The 23,565-nt window shown below is 42.1% G+C and overlaps 1 protein-coding gene across 2 annotated transcripts; it reads right to left on the minus strand.

Annotated features, from left to right (window-relative positions):
- Nucleotides 1-1,115: 1,115 nt before the first annotated feature.
- LOC110091316 (long-chain fatty acid transport protein 2) lies at nt 1,116-22,803 on the minus strand. 2 transcript variants are annotated; one of them, XM_073004447.2, is made up of 10 exons: nt 21,801-22,803; nt 18,358-18,567; nt 16,798-16,956; nt 13,665-13,789; nt 12,583-12,777; nt 10,660-10,750; nt 9,132-9,330; nt 6,415-6,512; nt 5,668-5,798; nt 1,116-2,399 (listed from the first exon to the last, which is right to left on the minus strand). In XM_073004447.2, the coding sequence occupies exons 1-10, from the start codon at nt 22,276-22,278 to the stop codon at nt 2,223-2,225; spliced, it is 1,863 nt and encodes a 620-aa protein (XP_072860548.2). In that variant the 5' UTR covers nt 22,279-22,803; the 3' UTR covers nt 1,116-2,222. The 2 variants fall into 2 exon arrangements, with proteins under 2 accessions (XP_072860548.2, XP_072860550.2); XM_073004449.2 differs by lacking the exon at nt 16,798-16,956.
- Between the last annotated feature and the right edge of the window lie 762 nt (nt 22,804-23,565).

Consider the following 23,565-nt stretch of genomic DNA (forward strand, 5'->3'; position numbering starts at 1 on the left):
CACCCCTCCTTAGACCTGCCACAGATTGGATCTAGGGCTTTTTACATGCAAAGCATGGGTTCTCCTACTTTGGTGACAGTCTATTCTACACACTGTGCAGAAGGATGGATTTGATTCAAATTAAATTGAGTTAAATCACGATTTAAATCGCAAAAATCAAATTTTGATTATTTATTTATTTATTTTATTTTAGTTAACTTATATGCCGCCCACACTACCCAAAGGTCTCTGGGCGTCTTACAACAATTAAAATACAATAAAAAAATAAGAAAATTAAAATGCAATTAAAATATATACTCTAAAAATTGCCATCAGGACCCACAGTTGACATTATTCCAATTAAAAGCCTTCTGGAACAGGAAGGTTTTGACCTGGTGCCAAAATGTTGGCGTCAGACGAATCTCAGTCGGGAGGGCATTCCATAGTCTAGAGGCAGCTGCCTAAAAGGCCCTTTGTCTACAAGCCATCCCTCTTACCTTGAGCAGACCTGGGCAAAGTGCAGCCCGAGGGCCACATACAGCCCGCAAGCCGCTCTTGTCCTGCCCGCCGGTCATTGCTCCGGTCTGGTGTTCAAGCACTTGTTCAAGCCCAAGACAGACTGGATTTCTCTCACTGAACAAGTTAACATCAAAACCATTTATAGCTTTTTGTCTAAAGTTGATCAGTTGCTTATCTTTAACATACCGCAAAAAAACTCTTTAGTATTTGTGAAGATTAACAAGTTTAAAATAAAAACAATCATAACATCACTGTTTCATTTTATTTATAAGTAAAGTTGGTTCGGCCCCTGAACATAATTCAGATTTTTCATGTGGCCCCCCCCCCGTAGAAATTAATTGCTCACCCCTGTCCTTGAGTGACGACTCTTTCATTGATTTTTATCCACCCTGCTGTGCAGCCTCCTTGTAACCTTATGTCCTAGACAAATAACAAGTTGAAACCTTCTGTTGCCAACAGAATAATGGAGTCAAACTCAAAAATTTGGAAATGTACTGGCATTTGAAGAACCAATAGTTTCTGAGCTCTAGAAACTTGACCTGTGTCAATATGTTGTGTTGTGATATGTTTAGAGTACAATAGTCATTGTAAGTCATCATCAGTTGGAGGGAGGATCTAAGCCCAAAGACTCATGAAATACTTTGGTCATTAATAAGAATAAAAAGCAGGCTGTTACAGCAGATTTTTCAAAATAAAAAAGGAAAAATGTACGAACGAGAAGAACTCCTTGTCTGAAGTGCTCGGAGACTGGTTTGGATGTAACACAGTATCATTATTTAAAGCAAAACTAATGTTGAATACCCATGATGGCTTTGACATACAGCCTCCAATACAAGAGGAAGAGGAAGAAAAAAAGGAAGATGATGGTGGAGATAGGCTAGTTGGTGACTATAAGGAGAAAGATACATGTCTTATGCCGTCTTCTTGCTGCCGATTCACCTGAATTTAAATGACAATAATTACAGGTTGTGCTATCAGTTATAAATATCACACAGAAAGGTATCAGTAAATTTTTGCCAAGCAAGCCAGATGATACCATCCTCTGGCAATGGATGTTTTAATTTAATATAATTAAATTAAAAAGTCCCGTCTTCACCTTTATGGTTCCAAGGCTCCCTAGAGATCCCTTTTGCCCTTGAGAAGCCCTAGCTTCAGAACATGGAGTGGGAGAGATCTTAATATCAGAAAGTAACTGTCAGTTGTCCCAATCCAGCTATCGGATCATCATCAGCAATTTTCTGATATTAAAGGTTCCTCCCACCTCTGTACTGAGGCTCCCAAGGTTTCAACAGGGTGAAGGGATCTCTAGGGAGCCTCGGAACCTCAAGGAGGAGATGAGAAGTTTTAGATTAAATTAAATTAAAGATATCCATTGGCAGATGATGATTTCATCCACTTCCATGGCAGGAGTGATAAAGGCATCTTTATCACACACATATTCACCCACACAATCTTTTACTGTATGTATATAATCACATGGTGTGCTCTGATCCATCGGGTCACGAAGAGTCAGACACGACTTAACGACGAAACAATAACAACAATGTAATCACAAAGTCATGTACAAAGTCATGTCCTAGTCTGGAAGATATGAAACTAATCCCTCCTTTACTACGCAAAAGCCAAAAGGTTCAACGCCATTGCTGTTCCTGGGTTCTCTGAAGTTCTGTTGGCCTCATTGGCATATTAAGGAGACAGTCCTATGACGCTTCTTAGAAGTTCTTTCACAATTTTAGCTTCTTCTTTGCAATGGAGCTGAAGATCTGCTGAGTCATTGGTGTGTAGCATTTTTCTCTATCATCTAGGAAATAGAGGGGGTCGCTGACGACGGCAGGGTTGAATCCTTCTTTCACCAGCTGACTTTTGCACTGCTTGAAAGTTCCTGTAATCTCAAGAGCCTCCTGCATGAAAAACAGCATATGAGTTCAAGTCCTCTTATTATATGATACCTAGAACAAATTGAAGGCCCAGGCAAGACTGCAAGCATTGGTAAGACTGCTCTTCAGGAAGCTGGCATCCTCAGCATCTTTGAGATAAAGGAAGTAATCCTTATTTAAAGCTTAGTGATCTCCATTTCTATCGTACTACTGTGAAGGCAAGAGGAGAAGGGGACGACCGAGGATGAGATGGTTGGACAGTGTCATCGAAGCAACCAATATGAATTTGACACAACTCCGGGAGGCGGTGGAAGATAGGAGGGCCTGGCGTGCTCTGGTCCATGGGGTCACGAGGAGTCGGACACGACTAAACGACTGAACACACACTCTGAAGGTCAAATCATGTATGCTTCAAGAGATCTATGACTGACTCTCCTAGCTGTTAGCCTATGTGACTCCCATTTGAAATGCATAACCAGGTAGCTCCTAAAGTCTGTTGAACTGACTGTTTCTCCACATTGGGCTTTCATGACTGTAAGCAATATTATTTCCTCTACACTTAACCCACAACGAAACAAAGCCCAAACTAGGAGAGCCATTTATGAAAAAAAAAAGAGGAAATGCATCTCAGAGGAAAAAAAACAACAAAAAGGGGGAACCACATTTTTTTCATAAAAACTGTTTATGCGAATTTATGTATTTGTAGAAATAATGTTGATGTTGCAATGTCCTGTCAAATGGTTTCCAGGACCTTAGACATGGAAACAACTTGGTGGGACATAATAGGGTTTTGGAGGTATGTGAGATCTTCAAAGAATTTGACTGCCACAGACACACACTGGGGAGTTTCCATGGCTGAGTAGCGAAACCGCAGAAGCCTGTGCTGCAGGGTCAGAAGATCCAGCAGTCGTAAGATCGAATCCACGCAACGGAATGAGCTCCCGTCGCTTGTCCCAGCTCCCGCCAACCTAGCGGTTCGAAAGCATGCAAATGCGAGTAGATAAATAGGGACCACCTCGGTGGGAATGTAAACAGTGTTCCGTGTCTAAATCACACTGGCCATGTGACCACGGAAAGATTGTATTCGGACAAACGCCGGCTCTATGGCTTGAAGAGCGGGATGAGCGCCGCCCCCTAGAGTCGGACACGACTGGACAAAAATTGTCAAGGGGAACCTTTACCTTTTTACCTTCTGAAGTCCTAATCCAACAGTCTATCTGCTCTACAATATCGGTCTCAGAAACAGTTATTAGCATTTAAATAAAACTGTTTTGTCAACACAGTTGAGAACCCTGTAAGTAAAGCCCTGTTCATGCATTGAGTTGTCTAGAGTCTAGAGCCGCCTAGAGTGGTTGCAAGACCAAATAGGAGGGATATAAAATGAATGAATGAATGAATGAATGAATGAATGAATGAATGAATAAATAAATAAATAAATAAATAAATAAATAAATAAATAAATAAATAAATAAATAAATAAATAAATAAATAAATAAATAAATAAATAAATAAATAGTCTAAGTGTGTCCAGCTACCATGTGTTGAGAAGAACATGCAAGAGGAGTGAAAGTCTGAAGAGGAAAAGGTTATATCTGGGTAGCCCTTCTATGTGAATCACAACCATGATTTGGGAGATTCGAATTGACACACAGAGGGATTACCCAGATAAAGCAGCCTCTTTCTCTTCAGACTTTTGCTTCCAGGTTTTAAAAGTGACGGTGGAAAATAGTGGGGCCTGTTCACTCCCCTGAACACATGTGGGGGTGCACAAACCAAGATAACTCCTGAATAGGGCTGTGCTTATACTATCAGAAAGTAACTTAGATTTTTCCCTTCTTTTGGCTTAATATCTTTACACCAGACCTGGCCTAGGCAGCTCTTTATACACAGTAGGCCCTTCACATATCATTGATGGGAACCTTCCAAGAGGTCTTCACATAGCAAAAGCGTAAAGCGTGCTGCTTATATACCGCCCCATAGCGCTTCAAGCACTCTCTGGGCGGTTTACAAATTAATTATGCAGGCTACACATTGCCCCCCCCCCCCAGCGAGCTGGGTACTCATTTTACCGACCTCGGAAGGATAGAAGGCTGAGTCAACCTTGAGCCGGCTACCTGGGATTTGAACCCCAGGTCGTGAGCACAGTTTTAGCTGCAGTACAGCAGTTTAACCACTGCGCCATGAGGTGGCACTCTTCTGTACAGCTTGTGTAAAAGAGGAAACAAGTAAATTTATTGAGGCTCAAGCCACATTTTTGGTATCACCTGGCAGGACAAAATCCCAAATAGAGTAGTCCTAGATCAAGGTGGAATTTTTAGCATGTACACATTACTGAAACAGCGACATCTACATTGGCTTGGGCATGTTGTAAGAATGGCTGATGGCCGGACAACAAAAGATCTCTTATATGGAGAATTAGTGCAGGGATATCGCCCCAAAGGGAGACCACAGCTGCGATACAAGGATATCTGCAAGTGGGATCTGAAGGCCTTAGGAATGGATCTCAACAGATGGGAAACCCTGACATCTGAGCGTTCAGCCTGGAGGCAGGCCTCTCCCAATTTGAAGAGACCCTTGTCCAGCAGGCTGAGGCAAAAAGGCATTCATGAAAGCAGCAAAATCAGGGAGCTAGACAGGGGACAGATTGTATTTGTCCTCAGTGTGGAAGGGATTGTCACTCTCGAATTGGCCTTCTCCGCCACACTAGATGCTGTTCCAAGTCCTCCATACAGAGCACATTACCATAGTCTCTCGAGACTGAAGGATACCTATTCTATTCAAGCCGCACACCTGTTACCATAAGCGGGGGGGGGGGAGTGATACAGGTATCTGCACTTTTTTCACTGAGGGAGGCAAGAGCAGGTGGGCAGCTGGGATTTAAATGTCCTTCTTGGCAAAAAAAAAAAAAAGGGGGGGAATCCTTTCCACTGTCCTGTTGCTATTGAAACAGCATACACCAGACCCAGCAGAAGACTTGACCCAATGCTGTACTTCAGTGCTTCAGTGTTTTTGCTAATAGATGCTTTGAGCTTCAACATAGGTTTGGGCTCACAGTCTGTATGGAAGGGTAGGTAGCAATTTTCCTCAACTCCAAAATAGGACAATGGGAAGGTTGGGAGGCTCCCTCGCCTCATGTCATGGTCCCAGTTTGGCTAAGGGTGCCCCATGCATGCTCTTTCTATTTCTAAAAGTCACACAAGGACCCATGCAGTGAATAAGATCACATCTTGGTTCACGTCTGTAAAGGGAGAGGAGCAAAACAGAAAGCACAGCAACAGACTATAATTCTCACCCTGAGGCGGATAAAGTGGGGGATGGCATAGCTTGGCATGGAAGCCCTGGCGTGTTCATACAGTTTCTTCCCATCAAAAGTGAGCCCTTCCTTCAGCCGTACGGCGGCCATCCCAATTTTTCCTTCATGTCCTAGAATCAGTCAAAAAGGGTTGTTTCAAGGGTTGGGCTGCATGTTTGAAGTTTGGAATGCGAGTAAGAAAAGGAGGACTTATTTAATTAATCAGTCGTGATGAAAAATATGTAATCAACCTTAACTTTCTAATCAACCTTAACTTTCTAAGGCAGTTTGTAAGGCCACTGCATTGCCCGTACAGCTAGATTATTTGGTAAACTGCTTCAAATGTTGCACCATTAGTCATAAGTATTACGGGGGGAATGATCCATTACACATCAAGAAGCGTGAAGAAGTCCCAATCAGGAGATGTAGGGCTGGTGTTAGTGCTGGGATTGGGATTAGATTTATAGTTAAAATTGAGATTAGGGTTGGGGTTAGGGTAAGGGTGGCTAAGGCAGTGATCAGTGGGGCAGACATAATGGCTACAAATAAGTTAGGGTTAGAGTTGTAATTTTGTTGGGATTTGGGGTTAGGATCAGGGCGGTTTAACCAGTGATCAAAGTGAAAGATACAATGGCTACAAACTGCCACTTCCATCATGATGCTGTTGGGGAACCAATACTGATCTCATATCTTTGAAAATTAAATCTCATTACACAAATATTTAAAATGATTTTTTTTAAGGCTCACCGGGCACTGGTACCCCATACACATTGATTTCCTGAATGAAGTCCAGGGCTACCAGGATTTTCTCCACTTCTGTAGTGGCCACATTCTCCCCTTTCCAGCTGTCAGGAGAAAGGAGTTCGTAATATTTAACTTAAAGTTGAATTAAAGTTGTTTTTGTTATGTGCTGCCAAGTCGCCTCCCGTTTATGGTGACCCTCCTCAATTGCCCTGCTCAGCTCTTGTAAACCCAACCCTGTGGCTTCCTTTAGGGAGTCAGTCCATCTCATATTTGGTCTTCTCCTTTTCTTGCTGCCTTGTGTATTTCATAATGTTTTACTGTTCATTGTACAGTGCTGCCTCGCTTGACGATGTTAATTCGTTCCGGCGAAAATGCTGTAGAGTGAAAACATCGTCAAACGAAATGAAAAAACCCATTGAAACACATTGAAAACCCTCAATGTGTTCCAATGGGCTGAATACCTGCTCGTCCAGTGAAGATCCTCCATACGGCAGCCATTTTCGGTGCCTGTAAAGCGAGGAATCCATCCTAGAAAACAGCAGGGGGGCATTTTCTTCAGTCACCGGCCATCAGCTGTTTGCTGATCGTCATAAAGCGAAAATCAGTTCCCGAAGCGGGGAACTGATCATTGCTAAGCGAAATTCCCCCATTTAAACCATCGTTTTGCAATCGCAAAAGCGATCGCAAAAACGTCAGCGTAATGCAGATTCATCGTAGAGCGGGGTAATCGTCCAGCAGGGCACGACTGTATTTGGTAAAGGCAAATGATCATCATTTAGTTAAGAATTCTTAGTATGACGTTAGTTGCTGGGGCCTGACAATACTGATACATAATGATGGTAGAATCAAATGGGACATTTCTGTTTTGTAGCTCTCTTTTTCTGTGATCACTTTTATTCATTGGGTATGGGCCACACTCTGCATTTGTGCATATGCAACCCTAGACATACTTGGATGTCAATCAATTGATATTCAAATGATCAGTGATCATTTGCACACATCTGACTTATCTGTTAAGAGTTTCCCTGTAAATAACTATAGGGTTGACCAGTGGCTCTGCTAAAGCTGTTTTCACCAATAGCAGGTCACAGATACAAAAGGACACCTCCAACACTGTTACCCCAGGATAAATTTTAGGATAAATATTCCAGATTCAAGTACAGTGGTGCCCTGCATAGCGAGGTTAATCCGTTCCGGATTAACCGTCGCTATGGGGAAACATCTCTATACGGAACGGAAAACACCATAGAAACTATGGCTCTTAAACTCACTGTTCTGCGAAGTTTCTCCATAGTGCCACCATTTTCGCGCCCTCGGTAAGCGAGGGCAGGGTGCAAAAATGGTGCGGGCAGCCATTTTCTGCACCCGGCGGCCATTCAGCTGTTCCCAAAATGGCCGCCGGGTGCAGAAATGATTGCAATGCGATGTTTAGCCTATCTAAACATTGCAATGCGATCGCATTAGCGACCCCAAAAAATGGGTCGCTATGCGGATTCATCGTTAAACGGTGCGCTCGTTAAGCGAGCCACCACTGTATGCAGTTTCTCAAGGCTAGCTCTTCCCTCTCATATCAAGCCTAAGGGGTTGATGCCTGTGAAGTAGCTAACAAAACAGTGAATTAAGTATACTTTACTGTGTAAAAGAGTTGTGTAATAATCAATGAAATGTATCTAAACAAACCTATGCAAGAAAATTGCTGTATAATCACAGTCCAGCCTAAATTGAGTAGTTGTGCATGATCCCGCCACTTTGTGCCCATGTGTAACGATGTAGAAATGACGAAAAGAACTGTGAGCAGGCAAAATGGGAGAAGATAGATATGTGCTGTTCCATAAGCTTGATTTTCATTGGAGTGGTCTTCTCAAAGTCCCAGTCTATGTGGGGTGCTTCCTTTTTCCCCCCACAACTCCTTGGATATCATATTTTGGTCAGTTTCAGCAAGAATGTTCTAATCAACTGGGATTATTTGGAACCTGGTGTGAGTTTCAATTACAAAGTGCCTGTTGAGCATGTCCTCTCTGAAAAATGAGGCAATCATTTTGGAGCTGGTGGTCTATAGAGACAAAATCCTGGGCTAGGGTTCATATTAAGAGCTCTGTTGCTAATTTCTCGCTTTTTCTTCCTTCCTGCCAGGTTGTGTGTGCTTCCTCTCTCTCCCTCTATATGTCCCTTTGAGTCCTTCCTGAATCCAAAATCACTCCAGATCCAGCCTGGATTAGGCCAGATCTACACATGAGACAACAGGAGTGACTCCAGATTCATAAAGGATTAGAAGGGACATATAGATGTGACCTCTGTGTGGCCTCAGTCCATGCCTTTTCACATCCTATACATACTTCCACTAATTTCAACAGATTCAAATTAACTTTTTAAAGATGGGACTGTTTAGCCTTGTCTTTCAGCTGATTCTAGTTGTTTAAATGTTTCAATACTCACCCATACTTTGAGGTTTAATTTTGGGTATCTAGTAAACCAGTTGATTTTCAATATATGTATAGGGCTTCATACATTTGAATGTGCCACCCACTAGTTACAAGTCATCTATACCTGCTACATTGATTACAGATACACTGGGGTTATTGATCTAATTTAAAATATAAGAACCAAAAAGTTAAAATAGAAATGTAATAAAAACAGAGTAACAGGCTAGCATACCTGCTTCTCTCAGCACACAAGGCAACAAATCATCTTGTCCCCACTAAGTATGACATGAGACTTACCGGAAAGTATCTCCCACCCGGTCCTGGAAATACAGAAAGCCTTCACGGTCTTGCATGAGGAGGTCACCCGTGTTGAAGTAGCAGTCCCCTTTCTTCAGGACATCCCGGAGAATCTTCTTCTCAGTCTTCTCTCGGTCTCCTGCATAGCCCACAAATGGTGTCACCTCTGTGATCTTGGCTACAAGTAAACCCGTCTCACCTGGAAAGTGAAAGAGGAATCAACTAACATCCATCCAATAGCAAAAAGATAGGTTACGATAGACCCCAAGTCCTGTAATGTTGCTGGGAAATGTTCTAGAAAAATATGGCAGTCATGAGGTGAAAGAAGTACAGTTTATAATTATTTATTAATTATCATATTTTATTTAACTTAATAAGCAAAACTAAATAACTAAGAGAAGGAGAGGAATAGTTATATAGCAGTAAATGAGGTCAAGCATCAATCTATAAGGAAGGACAAGGCAGCTGGTGATACAAATAAGGTCCACATCAGGAACTGTTCTTACCTCAGTTATGACCTCTTATGCCAAAGTCGCTTACAAGTAGAGCAGCCCCATTGAGTCAATAGAACGTATGGATGAGTTAATTCATCAAATCCCCCCAATTCACTGGGCCTACTCTAGTGCAGTTTACTGTGCTGAGCAAGAGGATTTTAGCCATTGTTACTTGTGCAAAGATTTTAGTACTTGACTAAACTGTTGTCTTCCTTGCCTTTAGATTGGCATTTGCAGTGTGACTTTAGTTTTCCCTTCATAGAGTGGAGTTACACTATGAAAATGTACAGGGGTACCTCGACTTACGAACTTAATCCATATTGGAATGGCGTTCGTACATCAAAAAGTTTGTTAAGTCAAGGCAAACTTTTCCATAGGAATGCATTGAAAACCATTTAATCCGTATCTGCTGTTTACCGTTCATAAGTTGAGGCACTGTTCATAGGTAGAGACATTAGTTCCCATAGGAACTAATGCAAAGCCAGTTAATCTGTACTCTACCACTAGGGGGTGAATTTTTTTATTTTTTTCTTCTTTTGACCTAAGGTGAGCTTAGTATGTTTTTAAGATGTGGTGTATCACAACTGAAAGGGCTACACTAGTTTTTAGAATTGTTGTGTTTGAGGCTTTGTCCTGTGCCCACCTGCCTTGCCCTCACACTGGCCATTCATCCCTGCTGCTTTGATGAGATGAGTGGGAGGGAGAGGGAGAGGGAGGGTCTGCTGACAAAGCTGCTTCTCCCTTTGTTTCAGTTCTATCTGTGTCACAGTCATGTAGCTAGCACAGCACCCAGCTTCATTTCCCCAACTCAAGATGTATACAGTATCCTTTTACAAAAAAATCTTTTCTTTTTACTTAAAAGAACCTTTGTCATTTATTCTAAGCATTAATGTCCGTGCATATCTGGCATATATATCATTTGTCCATGAAGAAAGATTTAAACAGGAGTCAAGACAATAGGACTTCTGTCTTAAAAACGTCTCTTCAAAAAAGCCTAGTGGGAAAACCCACATTGTAGACGTTACTAGTCTTACCTGGGGATACAAGCACACAACATCCTTTCTCATCCCTCACAGGTTCATCCAGATCAATGTCATATTTAATAAGTTCAAACTTTGTGACTTTCTGAAACAGACAAGAAATAGAAATGCCAGTCCAAATAACAAAATTGATTTTATGAATCAACCATATGACTCCAGTGCACACGATCTTTGTCTAGGAGTCATAATGAAAGCTGAAGACATGGACAACAACCTGTCCAGCCCAATCTGGTCCAAAGAAATTCCTCATTCAATCCTCATCTGTGTTAGCTATGAACTCATTCCTTTGAAATATTGAGTAGTTAACTAATGGACTCAGCTGTCTGAAATAGCAGAATAGTTAGTGAGGTACTCTCTACCCTGAAAAGCAATACACCCATCTTTAGGTAAATAAGAAAACTATTTATTAAAGAAATACATTAAAGTAGGAAAGATCACAGGGATCCTAGTTCTATATAATTAAGGTGGAGATACAAGGCTGTTGCACTCTCTACTAGGGAACAAAGAGACAAGATCAGGAGACACTGGAGGAAGTGTAGTACAAAACTGTACTACAGAACTTCCACTGGAGGAAGGACATGAGCAACTTTTTGAGCATCTGTCTAGGCTGAAGGAAAGTCTGTATAAATTATAGCAGACAAAGGCAGCCTAGGAAACCTCAGGAGGTCACTGTCTCCCTGTCAGGGCCCAAATACCTCACTAAAGCATTGCTGACAGGTGACCACCCAACCTTGATTTTAAACATTTCCAGTGAAGGAGAGTCCAGCACACTCTGAGGTAACTCACCCCATTATCAAATGACTCTTACGGGTGGGGTGTCCTTTCTAATTTTTAACTGAAATCTCTTTTGTTGTAGCTTTAGCCCTTTTAGGTCCCATTTAAGCAGCACCTTGTCATCCTGTTTGGACAGAAACTGCCATTTCTTCCATTCCTTTGAAATACCACCCAAATCACAATTTACGGTCCGTAATTGTCATGCTAAACAGGGATGCTAAACAGGCACAGTATTTGGAGTGATCCTTGCATCCACGTGGCATCTTGATTTTCCCACTGACTGGCTCTTTACTAATTGCTGATAAATCATTGTATGATTTTCTGTTCAAGGCTCAATTTACAAGATTTCTCGACACCCTGTGCTTTCTGGAGCAACCAACAGGTATTACCTTTCCTTATTGTGTACATTTACTCATTGTTATCTCCTGTCCTAAAATTTTCCCAAGCTTCCTGATTCAGCTTCCCCCCCTTTTGGGCTACAAAGCACAGCACCCAGATTGTACACTGGAAATACAAAGTCTAGTGATGGTATGATAATATGATACATGGGCTGTGGATCAGCTTGCTTTCGAGCCTCAAACCCCCCCCCCCAAGCTTTTTCTCCAGATGAGCCACATTTAGATGTTTTTAGGTATGGATTCATTCCCCCCTATCAGTTGGAACATCCTGAATAGAGAATTATAGAATATGTTGTTAAAAAAAATTCCAAAAATTCAATGCCTGAATTCATCATTCATAAAACTTGGAAAACAATTTTTTAAAGGAATTAGAATTACGGTTCCAAGATACTAAATAGTGATTTGTTATCATTAGCACTATATTGAAAAATTAAAAACAGCTCTTTACTTTGTTGTTCATCAAATGTAACTGCAATAAATACTTCTAGTTCCTTTTTAAAACACCTATCACAGTGCTATAACCTGTGGCGCAAGACATATCTTAACAGCTATAAAAATAGATCTGGGGCTATAAAATAACTAAGAAAAAGTTCTAATTACACCACAAAATTATCCTGAGTTGTAACAGAATGTTCTTAGTGTTTCTTATTGCACAAAGGAATTACTTACAAACAACTTATGATGGGTACTGAGTTACTTCCATACTCTGGACATTCACCAAAGACTTTCAAGTTTAGGACATTACCTTTAGGAGGAAGTTAGTCTTTCCTACAGCTCCAATTTTTCCTGTGTAGTTAATGAATGAAATATTCCCCTCTGTAGCTCCATAGAATTCATAGATCCGGATGGATCCAAATCGGTGCAAGAACTCCTTCCAGACTTCCCCTCGTATGCCATTGCCTATTGCTATTCGGACGCAGTGGTCACGGTCGTTGTCCTTCTGCAAAACAATATGCCAAGTGATCAATCACTACAGTGGTAATGACACCTACCTCCTCACCTATGTAGAGTATAAATGAGGTCCAGGGGATTAGTCTGGAATGGTGTTCAACAAGTTGTGCAATATGCCCCAGTAACATTCCAGTATGTACTATATATAAAAATGTCCATGACATCTGATCATAAATTTTCAGTAGTATATCTGAGAAATTATTAAATGTACAGAGATGTAGTTGTATTCATTGGTTTCCTGGACAATTCCAAAGTCTAGATAAATTCTGAATTTATAAAGCCCTAAACAATCTAGAATGAGTGCATCTGCTCCTAAACTTAGCTACTTGAGCTTCGCTGGAGGACAGCAGTGCCTGAAATGAGGCAGGCAGCTGCCAGAGAGAGATTCTGCTCTCCTCTCTGTGGTGGCACCACATTTGCAAAGCTCATTTTTCAGATGCTTTGTCCAGACGTGGAGGCACATGTGAATTGGATTCTGCTGCTTTTTGTGCCCAGGTTCTGAGAAATATTCTTTTTCTGTCCCAGTTCTCTACTGGGATGTGTGAAAGTTTCTCCCTGTTCCCTTCCTGTACACTCCACATTTTCTAAATGTAACCTGGACATTTGGAATTCCTCACTCCATGTATGGTAAAAGTCTTTATGGCAAAATCTTGAGCATTATTGTGATTGCAAAAGGAATTAATATGATGGTCCAGTCATTGGCAAAATCTTTGCTATCTTCTTTTTTTTCAGATTGAAATGAATATTTGATGTTTCCAGTCATTCACAGTTCAGTTTTCCATATTTATTTGCATATTCAGATTTTGATAGGTCTGTATATCAAAATCTGAAGCTCTGCTGCACATAAACCCAACACATTTGGCCTCTCCCAGTTACCTTTGGTGAATTGCACAGATAGCGCATCAGTTCTCCCACATAGTGGATCACAGTGACCTGATATCGCCTGCAGTCATCCCAGAAACAGGAAGCAGAAAACTTAGACCTCAAGACAAGAGTGGCTCCTTATGAAAAAATAGAAAGGAGTGATAATTTTATGAGTATCAATATGGTGAAGGCAGGTACAGCGAGAAGATTAATTATGAAGTACTTAAATAGCAGTTTTTGGCATGGTTACAAAAAACACTAGTTATCATGTTTGGGCCATTCCTTCCAGGAAGGGGAAATTACTGCTTCTTTTTATTGTGGGGTTGACCTGGGGGTGGGAGGCAAATAGCAGTTATGGAGGGGGTTGGTTTTCAGCAAAATACAGAGTCGGGAGTATACAGTAGGAACCCTGTATCTGCAGGATCAGTATGTGCAATTTTACTTGTCCACAACCTGAAAATATTAAAAGGAAAAAAACTGGATACATGTATTTTCACCATGTATTACCAGAACTGGCCACAAGTTGTTTTTGTTGTTGAAGAATACATAGCATGTTCTCTGGTTCCTTCTAGTGGCCAGTTCTGGTAATACATGGGAAAAAATTCTTGAATGTTTTCTTTTACCTTGCTATGTATAGCACTTACTATTATATGAGGTTTTCAGCATCCACAGGGAGGCTTGGAAGCAATTCCCTGTGGATACAGGGGTCCTACTGTATTCTAGATCTAGCACCCAAATGTGCCTTTAGACACTGTGAATAACATTTTGTTTGGCCACAAGAGATACAATCACACAGTAAGAAAGGATCACATCTGACCATACCAGAAAAGATTGCTTTGCTGGGAGCAATCTCCCTTAGAGCAAACCCCACCCCCAATCTGTGCAAGAATCACTCCCGCCTGGCTCCAAAAAGCAGTAGCCCTGCTGCTGGACCAAAAAGGTCCAAACTGGGCATGGGCCAGGATTCCTCCGAAAATAGCTTGCAATGGAATGTATCATTAAGAGATCCATAATACCAGCTATTTTCCCATGTGACCACACCTTTAGTCACTCTGAATAAGGAGATTTATTAACTATATATTGAAATTCACAATTTATAACAACTTCATTCTAACACAAAAATATTAACTAAGAGAAAGTTATTTATGGAGATGATGAGCTGGATCCAAATATAATCAAATTTAAAATACTTTTGTCTGTTTGCTTTTCTATTTGTTTTATCAGAGTTGTACAGCATCTGATAACCAGACTTTTCTGAGCAGTGTACAGGTAAATTAAAAATACAAAATAGTAAACCTATTTTTGTTTAAAATAGTAAATAGTAGACTTACATGTTTACTATTAGTAATAATTCATAAATATTAATAATATAACTATGTGCCATCAAGTTGATTCCTACTTATGGTGATCCTTGCTGAGGTTTCCTGGGTATGAAGTACTCAGAAGTAGATGGCCAGTTCTTGCTTGTGGAGGTGTAAGGGATCATGCAGGCTACACAGACTAACTCTTCTCCTGTAAGGCACAGTGGGGAATCAAACTCTTGACTCCTGGATTGATAGCCAGGTACTGTACTCCAACTCACTGAGTTATTCTTGGGGCAGAGGGATCTCCTCTTTAAATAAAACTTTTTTGGTTTACAAACCCTAGTTTCTTTCTTTCTATCTATCTATCTATCTACAGTGGACCCTCTACTTACGGAATTAATCCGTATTGGAACAGTGGCTGCAGGTCGAAAAGTCTGTAGGTCGAGTCTCCATTGACCTATAATGCGTTGAAAACCAATTAATGCCGTAACCAGCCATTTTTATTCAATTTTTGTGCCATTTTGGTTTTTTTCTGGTCTGTAAGTCGATTCTCCGGCTGCAAGTCGAAGCTAAATTTTGCGACCAGAGAAGTCTGTAACTCAAAAAGTTTGTAAGTCGAGCTGTCTGTAAGTCGAGGGTCCACTGTATCTATCTGTCTATCTGTCTGTCTATCTGTCTGTCTGTCTATCTATCTATCTATCTGTCTGTCTGTCTGTCTGTCTGTCTGTCTGTCTGTCTGTCTGTCTGTCTGTCTATCTATCTATCTATCTATCTATCTATCTATCTATCTATCTGTCTGTCTGTCTGTCTGTCTGTCTGTCTGTCTGTCTGTCTGTCTGTCTGTCTGTCTGTCTATCTATCTATCTATCTATCTATCTATCTAATATCCCGCCTATCTGGTCAGTTAAGACCATTCTAGGCGGCTATTTTATAGGTAGCAATCCTAAGATCTTATATCCACATATACCAGTGGTCGTTATGACACATGGTTTAGCCAGTGCCATCAGAGTAAACAAAGCTGTGTTTCACCAGAAACATTATTTCTTTAAAAGGGGGCAGTGTGAAGTCAGCCCTTAATTGCGGCAGAGTTAAAGCAGCAGTATGAAAGGAGACATTGGCTGTTTGCCTGGGTTTATCCAAAAGAAGCCCCTGTTTAAAAGTTCAAACAACAAGCCCCAATTCATGCTGGAGTTTTTACAGTCTCGCATGCTACTTGTAGTTTGTTTGGCTGGAAGGGACTTTTGTGGGTTTGGGTGACTGTAAATCTATCCCGCACTAGCCAATGTTTTGTTCCTGTCTCTGAAATCAGAGATAACCTGCCTGTCTGCTGAGTGTTTCTTTTCCCTCTCTCCAGTCTGTTGAAGCAGTCAGCCAGCCATTTGTTTGTTTGTTGTTGATCTGTTCACAACTGCAAGTAATGAAATATTTTTAGTCTTTCTCCTACAAACATCTCAGAGTGACTTACTGAGACAAGCACCAGTTAATGAGAAAGGGGTGGATTACCTAGAGCAGTGCTCCCCAACCTTGGGCCTCCAGATGTTCTTGGACTTCAACTCCCAGAAATCCTGGCCAGCAGGGGTAGTGGTGAAGGCTTCTGGGATTTGTAGTCCAAGAACATCTGAAGGCCCAAGGTTGGGGACCACTGACCTAGAGGACCTGAAGCTATTATCTTCTGCAAATCTCTGTACTTGTACTGCATAGCACAAAGAATTTTACCAGAAATTCAAAACTCTGCAACAATTCAGTGCAGGTGTTTGAGAATGGCTGACACTTGTGCAGCACCACACACAGGAAGAATAGCTTAATGAGTGCACCAGGGTTGACAGATTATCTATACATACCAACTTCTATACATCCTGCAAGTGCCACAAGAAGAGCAGCCGAATGATACAGTGGCAGTGGAGTATAGATGATGTCACTGGAATGTATCCCAACCTGGCCTAACATGCAGGAAATAACAAGCACCCTCGTTTGGGTCATGATGGCAGCCTTTGGTAGCCCTTGAGTTCAGTAGGAAAAGAGAAGGGCACATTTAACAGCTTTAAACATGTCTCTCAAAGAATAAACAAAAGACACAGCAATCACGTTTCGGATCAATAGTCGGAATACTGGTTATCTTGTAGTCAGTAGAGAGCTAGAAACATGACATATCCCAACCAAATGAAAATGGGGCAACTGGAACATATAATTGCAGGTTGCAAGCATACAACTTGTGGTGGCATGAGTGGAATGTAGTGATTCCAATGTTGTGAGAGTGGGGAATAAGTTCCATGTCTTCACGTGGACATTAAAGGAGCTATCTCAAGGGGTGAATCCCATTCCCAAAATCGGTTCAGCGCATCTTAGAGGGGTCCTTTACAGTTCAGATGAAGCTGTATGGGTTTCACCACCCATACAGCTTCAGACCCAGCCATCTCCACTGGATAATCCTGTAGCTGTCATGACCATTTACAGCAGTGGTTCCCAACTTGGGTGCCCGGATGTTCTTGAACTACAGCTCCCAGAAATCCTGGCCAACACAGTTAGTGGTGAAGGCTTCTGGGAGTTTTAGTACAAGAACATCCAGGAACCCTGTAGCGGGCACGCTGAAGCCTCTACCAACTCAGGCCTCCAGGAGCGCTCACTCTTCTTCTCAGGTAGCTGCCACCAGGTATTGCTGTTTCAATACCAATAAATCACTGAATCATGTGTTTCTTCAAAACTTAAACTTGTTTATTTGATTAATAAAATAAAGTAAGTTAATCACAAGAAGTTAATCAAGGTCTCTCACTCACTGATACACACAAACTCTTCAGTCACTGACTGTTTGTCTCACAGGTCCATAGACACACTCATCACTCACTCTCTCAAAATCTCTCTCTAAAATCTCCTTTCTTACATCATACACCCCCTTATATATTCCAGCTCCTCCCCCTTCTGCACCACCTTCCGTCCCCTCATTGGCTGATGTTCCACTGCCCAGCTGTGACAGACAGGTGAGGGCAGGGCTGAATGCTACAAACCCAAGGTTGGGAACCACCAATTCACAGCAAGGCACTTGGTCAAGAAACAGCCCAAGAACCTGCACAGCTTGAAGCTGCATGCCTGTGTGGATAATATGAATTGAATCTTTCCTACATTTGTGTCAAACTGTGAGTACTGTCTCTTCTTACCTCAGTGGCTCTCCAAGAAAGCCCATCATCTCCAGTGGACTGTCTATGGTCCTTTTTAGCTAAACATTCCAGAGACAGTAAGGCATTTTGTCAATCCCGGATCATGAACCTTCTTGAAAGCACATCACAAAAAAAAATGCTAGGGTGCCGTTGGAGCAGACAGACAGACACACAGAGGAAGACAGATTTTTTTCGTCTAATGGTATGTTAGTCCTTGTCATGGCAACCACTGCCAGTCTTGCTCCTCACCTGTGGTCCCAGAAGTGAAAATATTCAGAGAGGTGGATTTAGCTGTGATGTTGGCTCTGCACGATACAAGCACTGGTTTAGCTGAGCTGGATTTAATGTGTCCCAACAGTCCTTCCACACTTTCTGTTGGAGAGTCATCACTGAGGGAGAAAACCCGGACCCCATTCTCCCTTAGTGCAGGCAGGACTTCTTCAATGGCAGCTTGAAAATCTGAAAGAAAGGAAGAAAATAAGCTTGATGAAATCTCAAATCTTAAACTTACCTCAGAAACTTTGTGTATTTTAGCAAAATTCCTCTTACAGGTCCACAATCAAGTAAGCAATTAAGACTTAAAGGGAGGGAAAAGGAAGAAAGTAGGACCTCATTTTCTATCTTTATATTTGGGGATTCCACTACTCAGAAGGCAAACCTACAAATTCCATATTTAAGAATAATGTGATTTAATTATGAATACAGCTGGGGAAATTCAGGATACAGGGAACAACATTTGGGATAGTAGATGTTTTGGAACACATTCAGTTCAGGTCTCAATACTTGCTATGAATGATGCTGTACAAATGTTTAATTCATGAGCCAAACTTGTGAGGAAATAAAGGACATGGCATTAGGCTTTGGAAGGGTAAAAGGTCAAGGTCAAGGTCCTCCTTGACATTTAGTCCAGTGGTGTCCAACTCTAGGGGGCAGTGCTCATCCCCGTCTCCAAACCGTAGAGAGTCAGCGTTTGTCCATAGACAATTTCCGTGGTCACGTGGCCAGCACAACTAGACACGGAATGTATTACCTTCCCACCGTAGTGGTGCCTATTTATCTACTCACATTTTTACATGTTTTTGAATTGCTAGGTTGGCAGGAGCTGGGACAAGCGACAGGAGATCACTCCGTCACATGGATTCGATCTTACAACTGCTGGTCCTTGCAGCACAGAGGCTTCTGCAGTTTAACCCACAGAGCCACCCTGTCCCTTTGGAAGGAAGGGAGAGGCAATGAGGAAAACAAAGTCAAGATTCTGTTTGGGGGCTATTTGTGTGTGTGCATGTTATATGACATCAGGTGACATCTGACTTATGGTGACTCTAATAACATTTTCAGCTGCTCAGAAGTCCCTGTGTAGGTGAGGAGAGTAGGATAATTACCATTTTTATTTCCTCTGTGATGGTTTTTTCTCATACTGCTCTATCTCTATTTTGTAATTTGACATATTTTTCTAAACACATTTTCTCCTTTTAATCTGTCTTTCCCCTACCCTTTCAGTAAAATTAAATTGTCTCTACATTTGGTCTTCTTATTGGAATTGTGTGTAGAGACAGTTGGTCCTTTACTTCTTGGTCATCTACAGCAGAGGTCCCCAACCCCCGGTCCGCAGCCCTGTGACGGTCCATGGCCTGAGTCAGACCGGGCTGCAGAGATAGACTTCACGCCTCGCCCCCCCCAATGCACTCACCCCCACACAGCTGATTCGTGCATCTGTGCGCTCCAGCATTTGCTCATGTACGATAGTGTGCACTTGTTCGTGCATGCGCATGAGAGCAGGGGGTGCCCTGCCTTCCTCAGCTGGTCCACGGAGTGGAAAAGGTTGGGGACCCCTGATCTACAGAGTTAAATGGTTAGATGTTCTACCCTGCAGGGCTAGTGTCTGGTTCCAGGGGAAAGAGGTTATTGGGCCTGGAGTGCCATCTGAACCAGCCATGGGTGTGCGCTAAGGGGAAAGAAACCACCAGAAGAGTCAAGGCTTTCAATGCCTATTCCTGGACAGGCTCAGACACTTCGGGCCAACCAAACGATCATTAACATGAACTTTGGCCAGTCATTTTCTCTCAACCTAGCTTTTTTCACAGGACTGTTATGAGGAGCTGAGTTCAAGTAGAGAAAACCTTGTAAAACATATCACATACAGCACTATCCATATAATGCCTGTCTTCTTTGGTGGCATCATCATCATCATCTTAGAACTGCATAGCTGGAAGGGACCCTATGGATCATCAAGTCCAGCCCCTGTCAAGGTGGCACAGTGGGGAATTGAACTATGGCTCTGCAACCAGCTCGCTAAAGCACTGAGTCATCCAGCAGTTCATTTATCATTTCCTTGCCATCCAAACTTCGTTTGAGTCACCTTTCCCTGATGGCCTCCGTGATCTGAAATGAATCAATTTTATTTATGCTGGTGTTGGACCTGCCGAGTTATCCATTATCATTACCTTGTCTCATCATCTGGGCTTTAGTGAGATGATATTCTGAGAATTTCTTCATGAATGGTTGTCATTTCATTACAAAAGCACTGAGGTCAATAAATGTACCCACATTATGGAAGGTCTTTATTCAGGCCATGTGACTGCCTTTTGAGTAAATGTAGCAATTTGCTCAACCGTCAGGTCTTCAACCTTACACTCCCTGTTGTCCATCTGTTTTAAGCAATTAGTAGGATTATCCCACGTTGCTGGTTAATAATCCATTTGGAAATCAAAGTCCATTAGTTTAGAACTCCATCTATAAATTCCTGGTGTCAGTCAACTGAGTCCTCAGGAGATAATAAAACTCATAGAGTTCTATGATCTGTGAATTGAATTTCCTTCACCAAACAGACCCGATGGCATAATCTAAAGCAGCTTTCAGGTGCTGAATACTCTAAAAGAGCTACATTTGCAAAGTGACACCAAGCAAGGGGAAATCCCAGAAGCTGACACCTTTTTTCATCAGTTAACTACTTCTCATCCAAATATGAAACAACTGTCAGGGCTATTTTTCAAGAAGTATGAATGGTACTGAGCACAAGAAGGTGTCTGTAAACCATCTTGACTGCTGCCATTAAAGGCTGCACTTTGTTATGTAAAGCTTCACATTCTTTTTCCTGCTGGCAACGTGGACCCAGTATTGTGTGGCAATATCAGACCATTTCCTGGGGTTTTGAATCATGGCAACAAGCACCACAATCACATCAACACAGATTTTGTTCAGGATCCTCAGAGAGGTAGGAAGAGAAATTCCGGACTTAGACCATAAAGGTTCTAAGTTCACAGCATTGGCCACACGTTTATGTATTTAGTTCAGTAGACAATTGCTATCTAATAAAGAGAACTCCTAATTAATATAGCACACTTTTATGCACTTTGGAAAACTAGACTTTGTGTTTGTATTGTTGTACACAGGGCACAATGCGCTAACTCTGCATTAACATTAATACTGAAGTACAACTCCACTGTTACCATATGTGTTTACAGCCTTGTTATGTAAGCTTATATAACAGTTTCCTAAAGCTTCAATAAGTGCTGAAGTTTCAATGTACAACACAGTGATCAATATATTATTTCCAGTACAGTATTGGGAAAAGATGCATCTAAAAGGAGAGGAGCAGGGGCCGACAGGTCATGATCCCTTGCATTGAAGAGAGCTGTCACCCAACAACACTGGCTTCAAAGCTTCCTTTTTGACTCCTACATGGTCCTCACCTGGAGTTGTCAGCAGAACTTTGGCTGCACAGGACCTGAGCACATGTAAGAGAGACTTGGACCGGATGCTATAGTTGACACATGCCATTGTGCAGCCAATCTTCTCCAGACCCATCCAGACCCAGAGATAAGCAGGGCAGTTCTTCAGGAAGACAGCTACAGTATCTCCTTCTTTCAGCCCCAGATGGCCCTGGAACACCCTGGCCGCCTGGTTACTGCGCCGGTCGATCTCTCGGTAGGAATAGACCTCTTCTCCAAAAAGAATCAGGGGCTTTCCTCCATGTTTCTGGACTTTGGCTAAGAAGACCTCCAAGAAGGTAACGGGAGGGTTACTCTGGAGACGCTTACGGCATCTGTGTCGCATATGCAGGTAGAAGAAGAGGAACCTCAGATCTGGCCAAAGATAGGGAAAGAAAACATTCCCGAGGAGGGGCAGGAGGATCAGGAGCCCCAGCACAATTGTGTACAGGGCCAGCATGACTGGGATCAGAAGTCAGACCCAACACTCTGGAAGCAGCAGGCAGATCTCAGTCCAAGCCATTTAAAACACAAGACAAAAAGCAAAGAGCCAATGAATGAGGAGGAATCCCTCGTCGTCTTTGTCCCTGCAGGCAGGTCAGAGGAACCGTGTTGTTACTGCTCAGTTAACCTTTATGTACTTTGATTGGCAGAGATCCCCCCTTGCCTGCTGGTGCTGCTCCATGCTTTGCTCCCTCAAATTGCCACTCTGCAGCGCCCCCTCTGGCTGCCACAGGAGGTTCGTCTCATGCAAAACGCCTGAGCATCCTCTTCCGCTGAGAAACAGAGCTGCAAGCTCAACAACCTTCCGGATTGGCTTGGAAAAGATTAATGATACTAATCCACTTGAATTAATAATTAATAATATTGGTACAGTACTCCATGTTCAAGCCAACCAGTTAGGCAATCAACAGTACATCTTCTGGGAGTGAATTGTATAATTTAATTACGTGCTGTGTACATGTTTTTACAGGTCCTCTCCAGCCCTGCAGCTTCAGTAGATGACCCCAGGTTCTCGTCTTACATAAGAGAGTGTGTGCGTATGTGCATTCACCCTAGCTATTCTCTCCATACCATGCATAATTTTATAGCCTTCTGGCATATCCCTCCTTGCTTTTTTTTTTCTCTAAGCTCAGTAGCTCCAAACATGTGTAATTTTGCCTCATAATGGAGGTGATCTGGTCCTCTAACAATTTGGTTGACTTTTCCACAATATCCTTTCAAAGCTTCAGTGACCAGATCCATGCACAGTATCCCAGATGTAATTGCACTAAGGATATGTATAGAAACGGGAGGATGCTGGCATTTCTTCCTCTCTTTTCTAACATTGCCTCATATGGAATTTTCTTTTCTTTTTCATTTTTCTTTCTTTCTTTTTAACAGTAGTCACCAGATCAGAATTTTCACTGACCTCACAGTCACAACACTAGGATCACTTTTCTGGTTAGCTACTGCCAGCTCAGTTCCCATCCATGCATTATCATCATCATCTTAATTGTTGAGCTGGAAGGGACCCTATGGATCTTCAAGTCCAGCCCCTGTCAAGGAGGCACAGCGGGGAACTGGACTATCAGCCTCTGGCTCTGTGGAAACAGATGCCTAAACCACTGAGCTATGTTTTGGCTCCAGTATGCCTTCCTTTCTACTTGCTTACACGGACCTTCATTTGCCATTTTGCAGTCCATTGCCCAATGACGGAGTGATTGTTTTGACACCTATTTGTATTCTTACCAGCCTAAATAATTTT

The sequence above is a fragment of the Pogona vitticeps genome, chromosome 6 (genome assembly GCF_051106095.1).
Source record: "Pogona vitticeps strain Pit_001003342236 chromosome 6, PviZW2.1, whole genome shotgun sequence".
NCBI classification, from domain to species: domain Eukaryota; kingdom Metazoa; phylum Chordata; class Lepidosauria; order Squamata; family Agamidae; genus Pogona; species Pogona vitticeps.

Coding starts and splice junctions, on each gene's coding strand:
- LOC110091316 (XM_073004447.2), bottom strand. CDS start 22,278: ATGCTGGCCCTGTACACAATTGTGCTGGGGCTCCTGATCCTCCTGCCC. Junction 16,957..18,357: donor TTTCACTTCTGGGACCACAG/GTGAGGAGCAAG, acceptor ACTGAACTCAAG/GGCTACCAAAGGCTGCCATC. Junction 2,400..5,667: donor CCCACTTTATCCGCCTCAGG/GTGAGAATTATA, acceptor TTTTTCATGCAG/GAGGCTCTTGAGATTACAGG.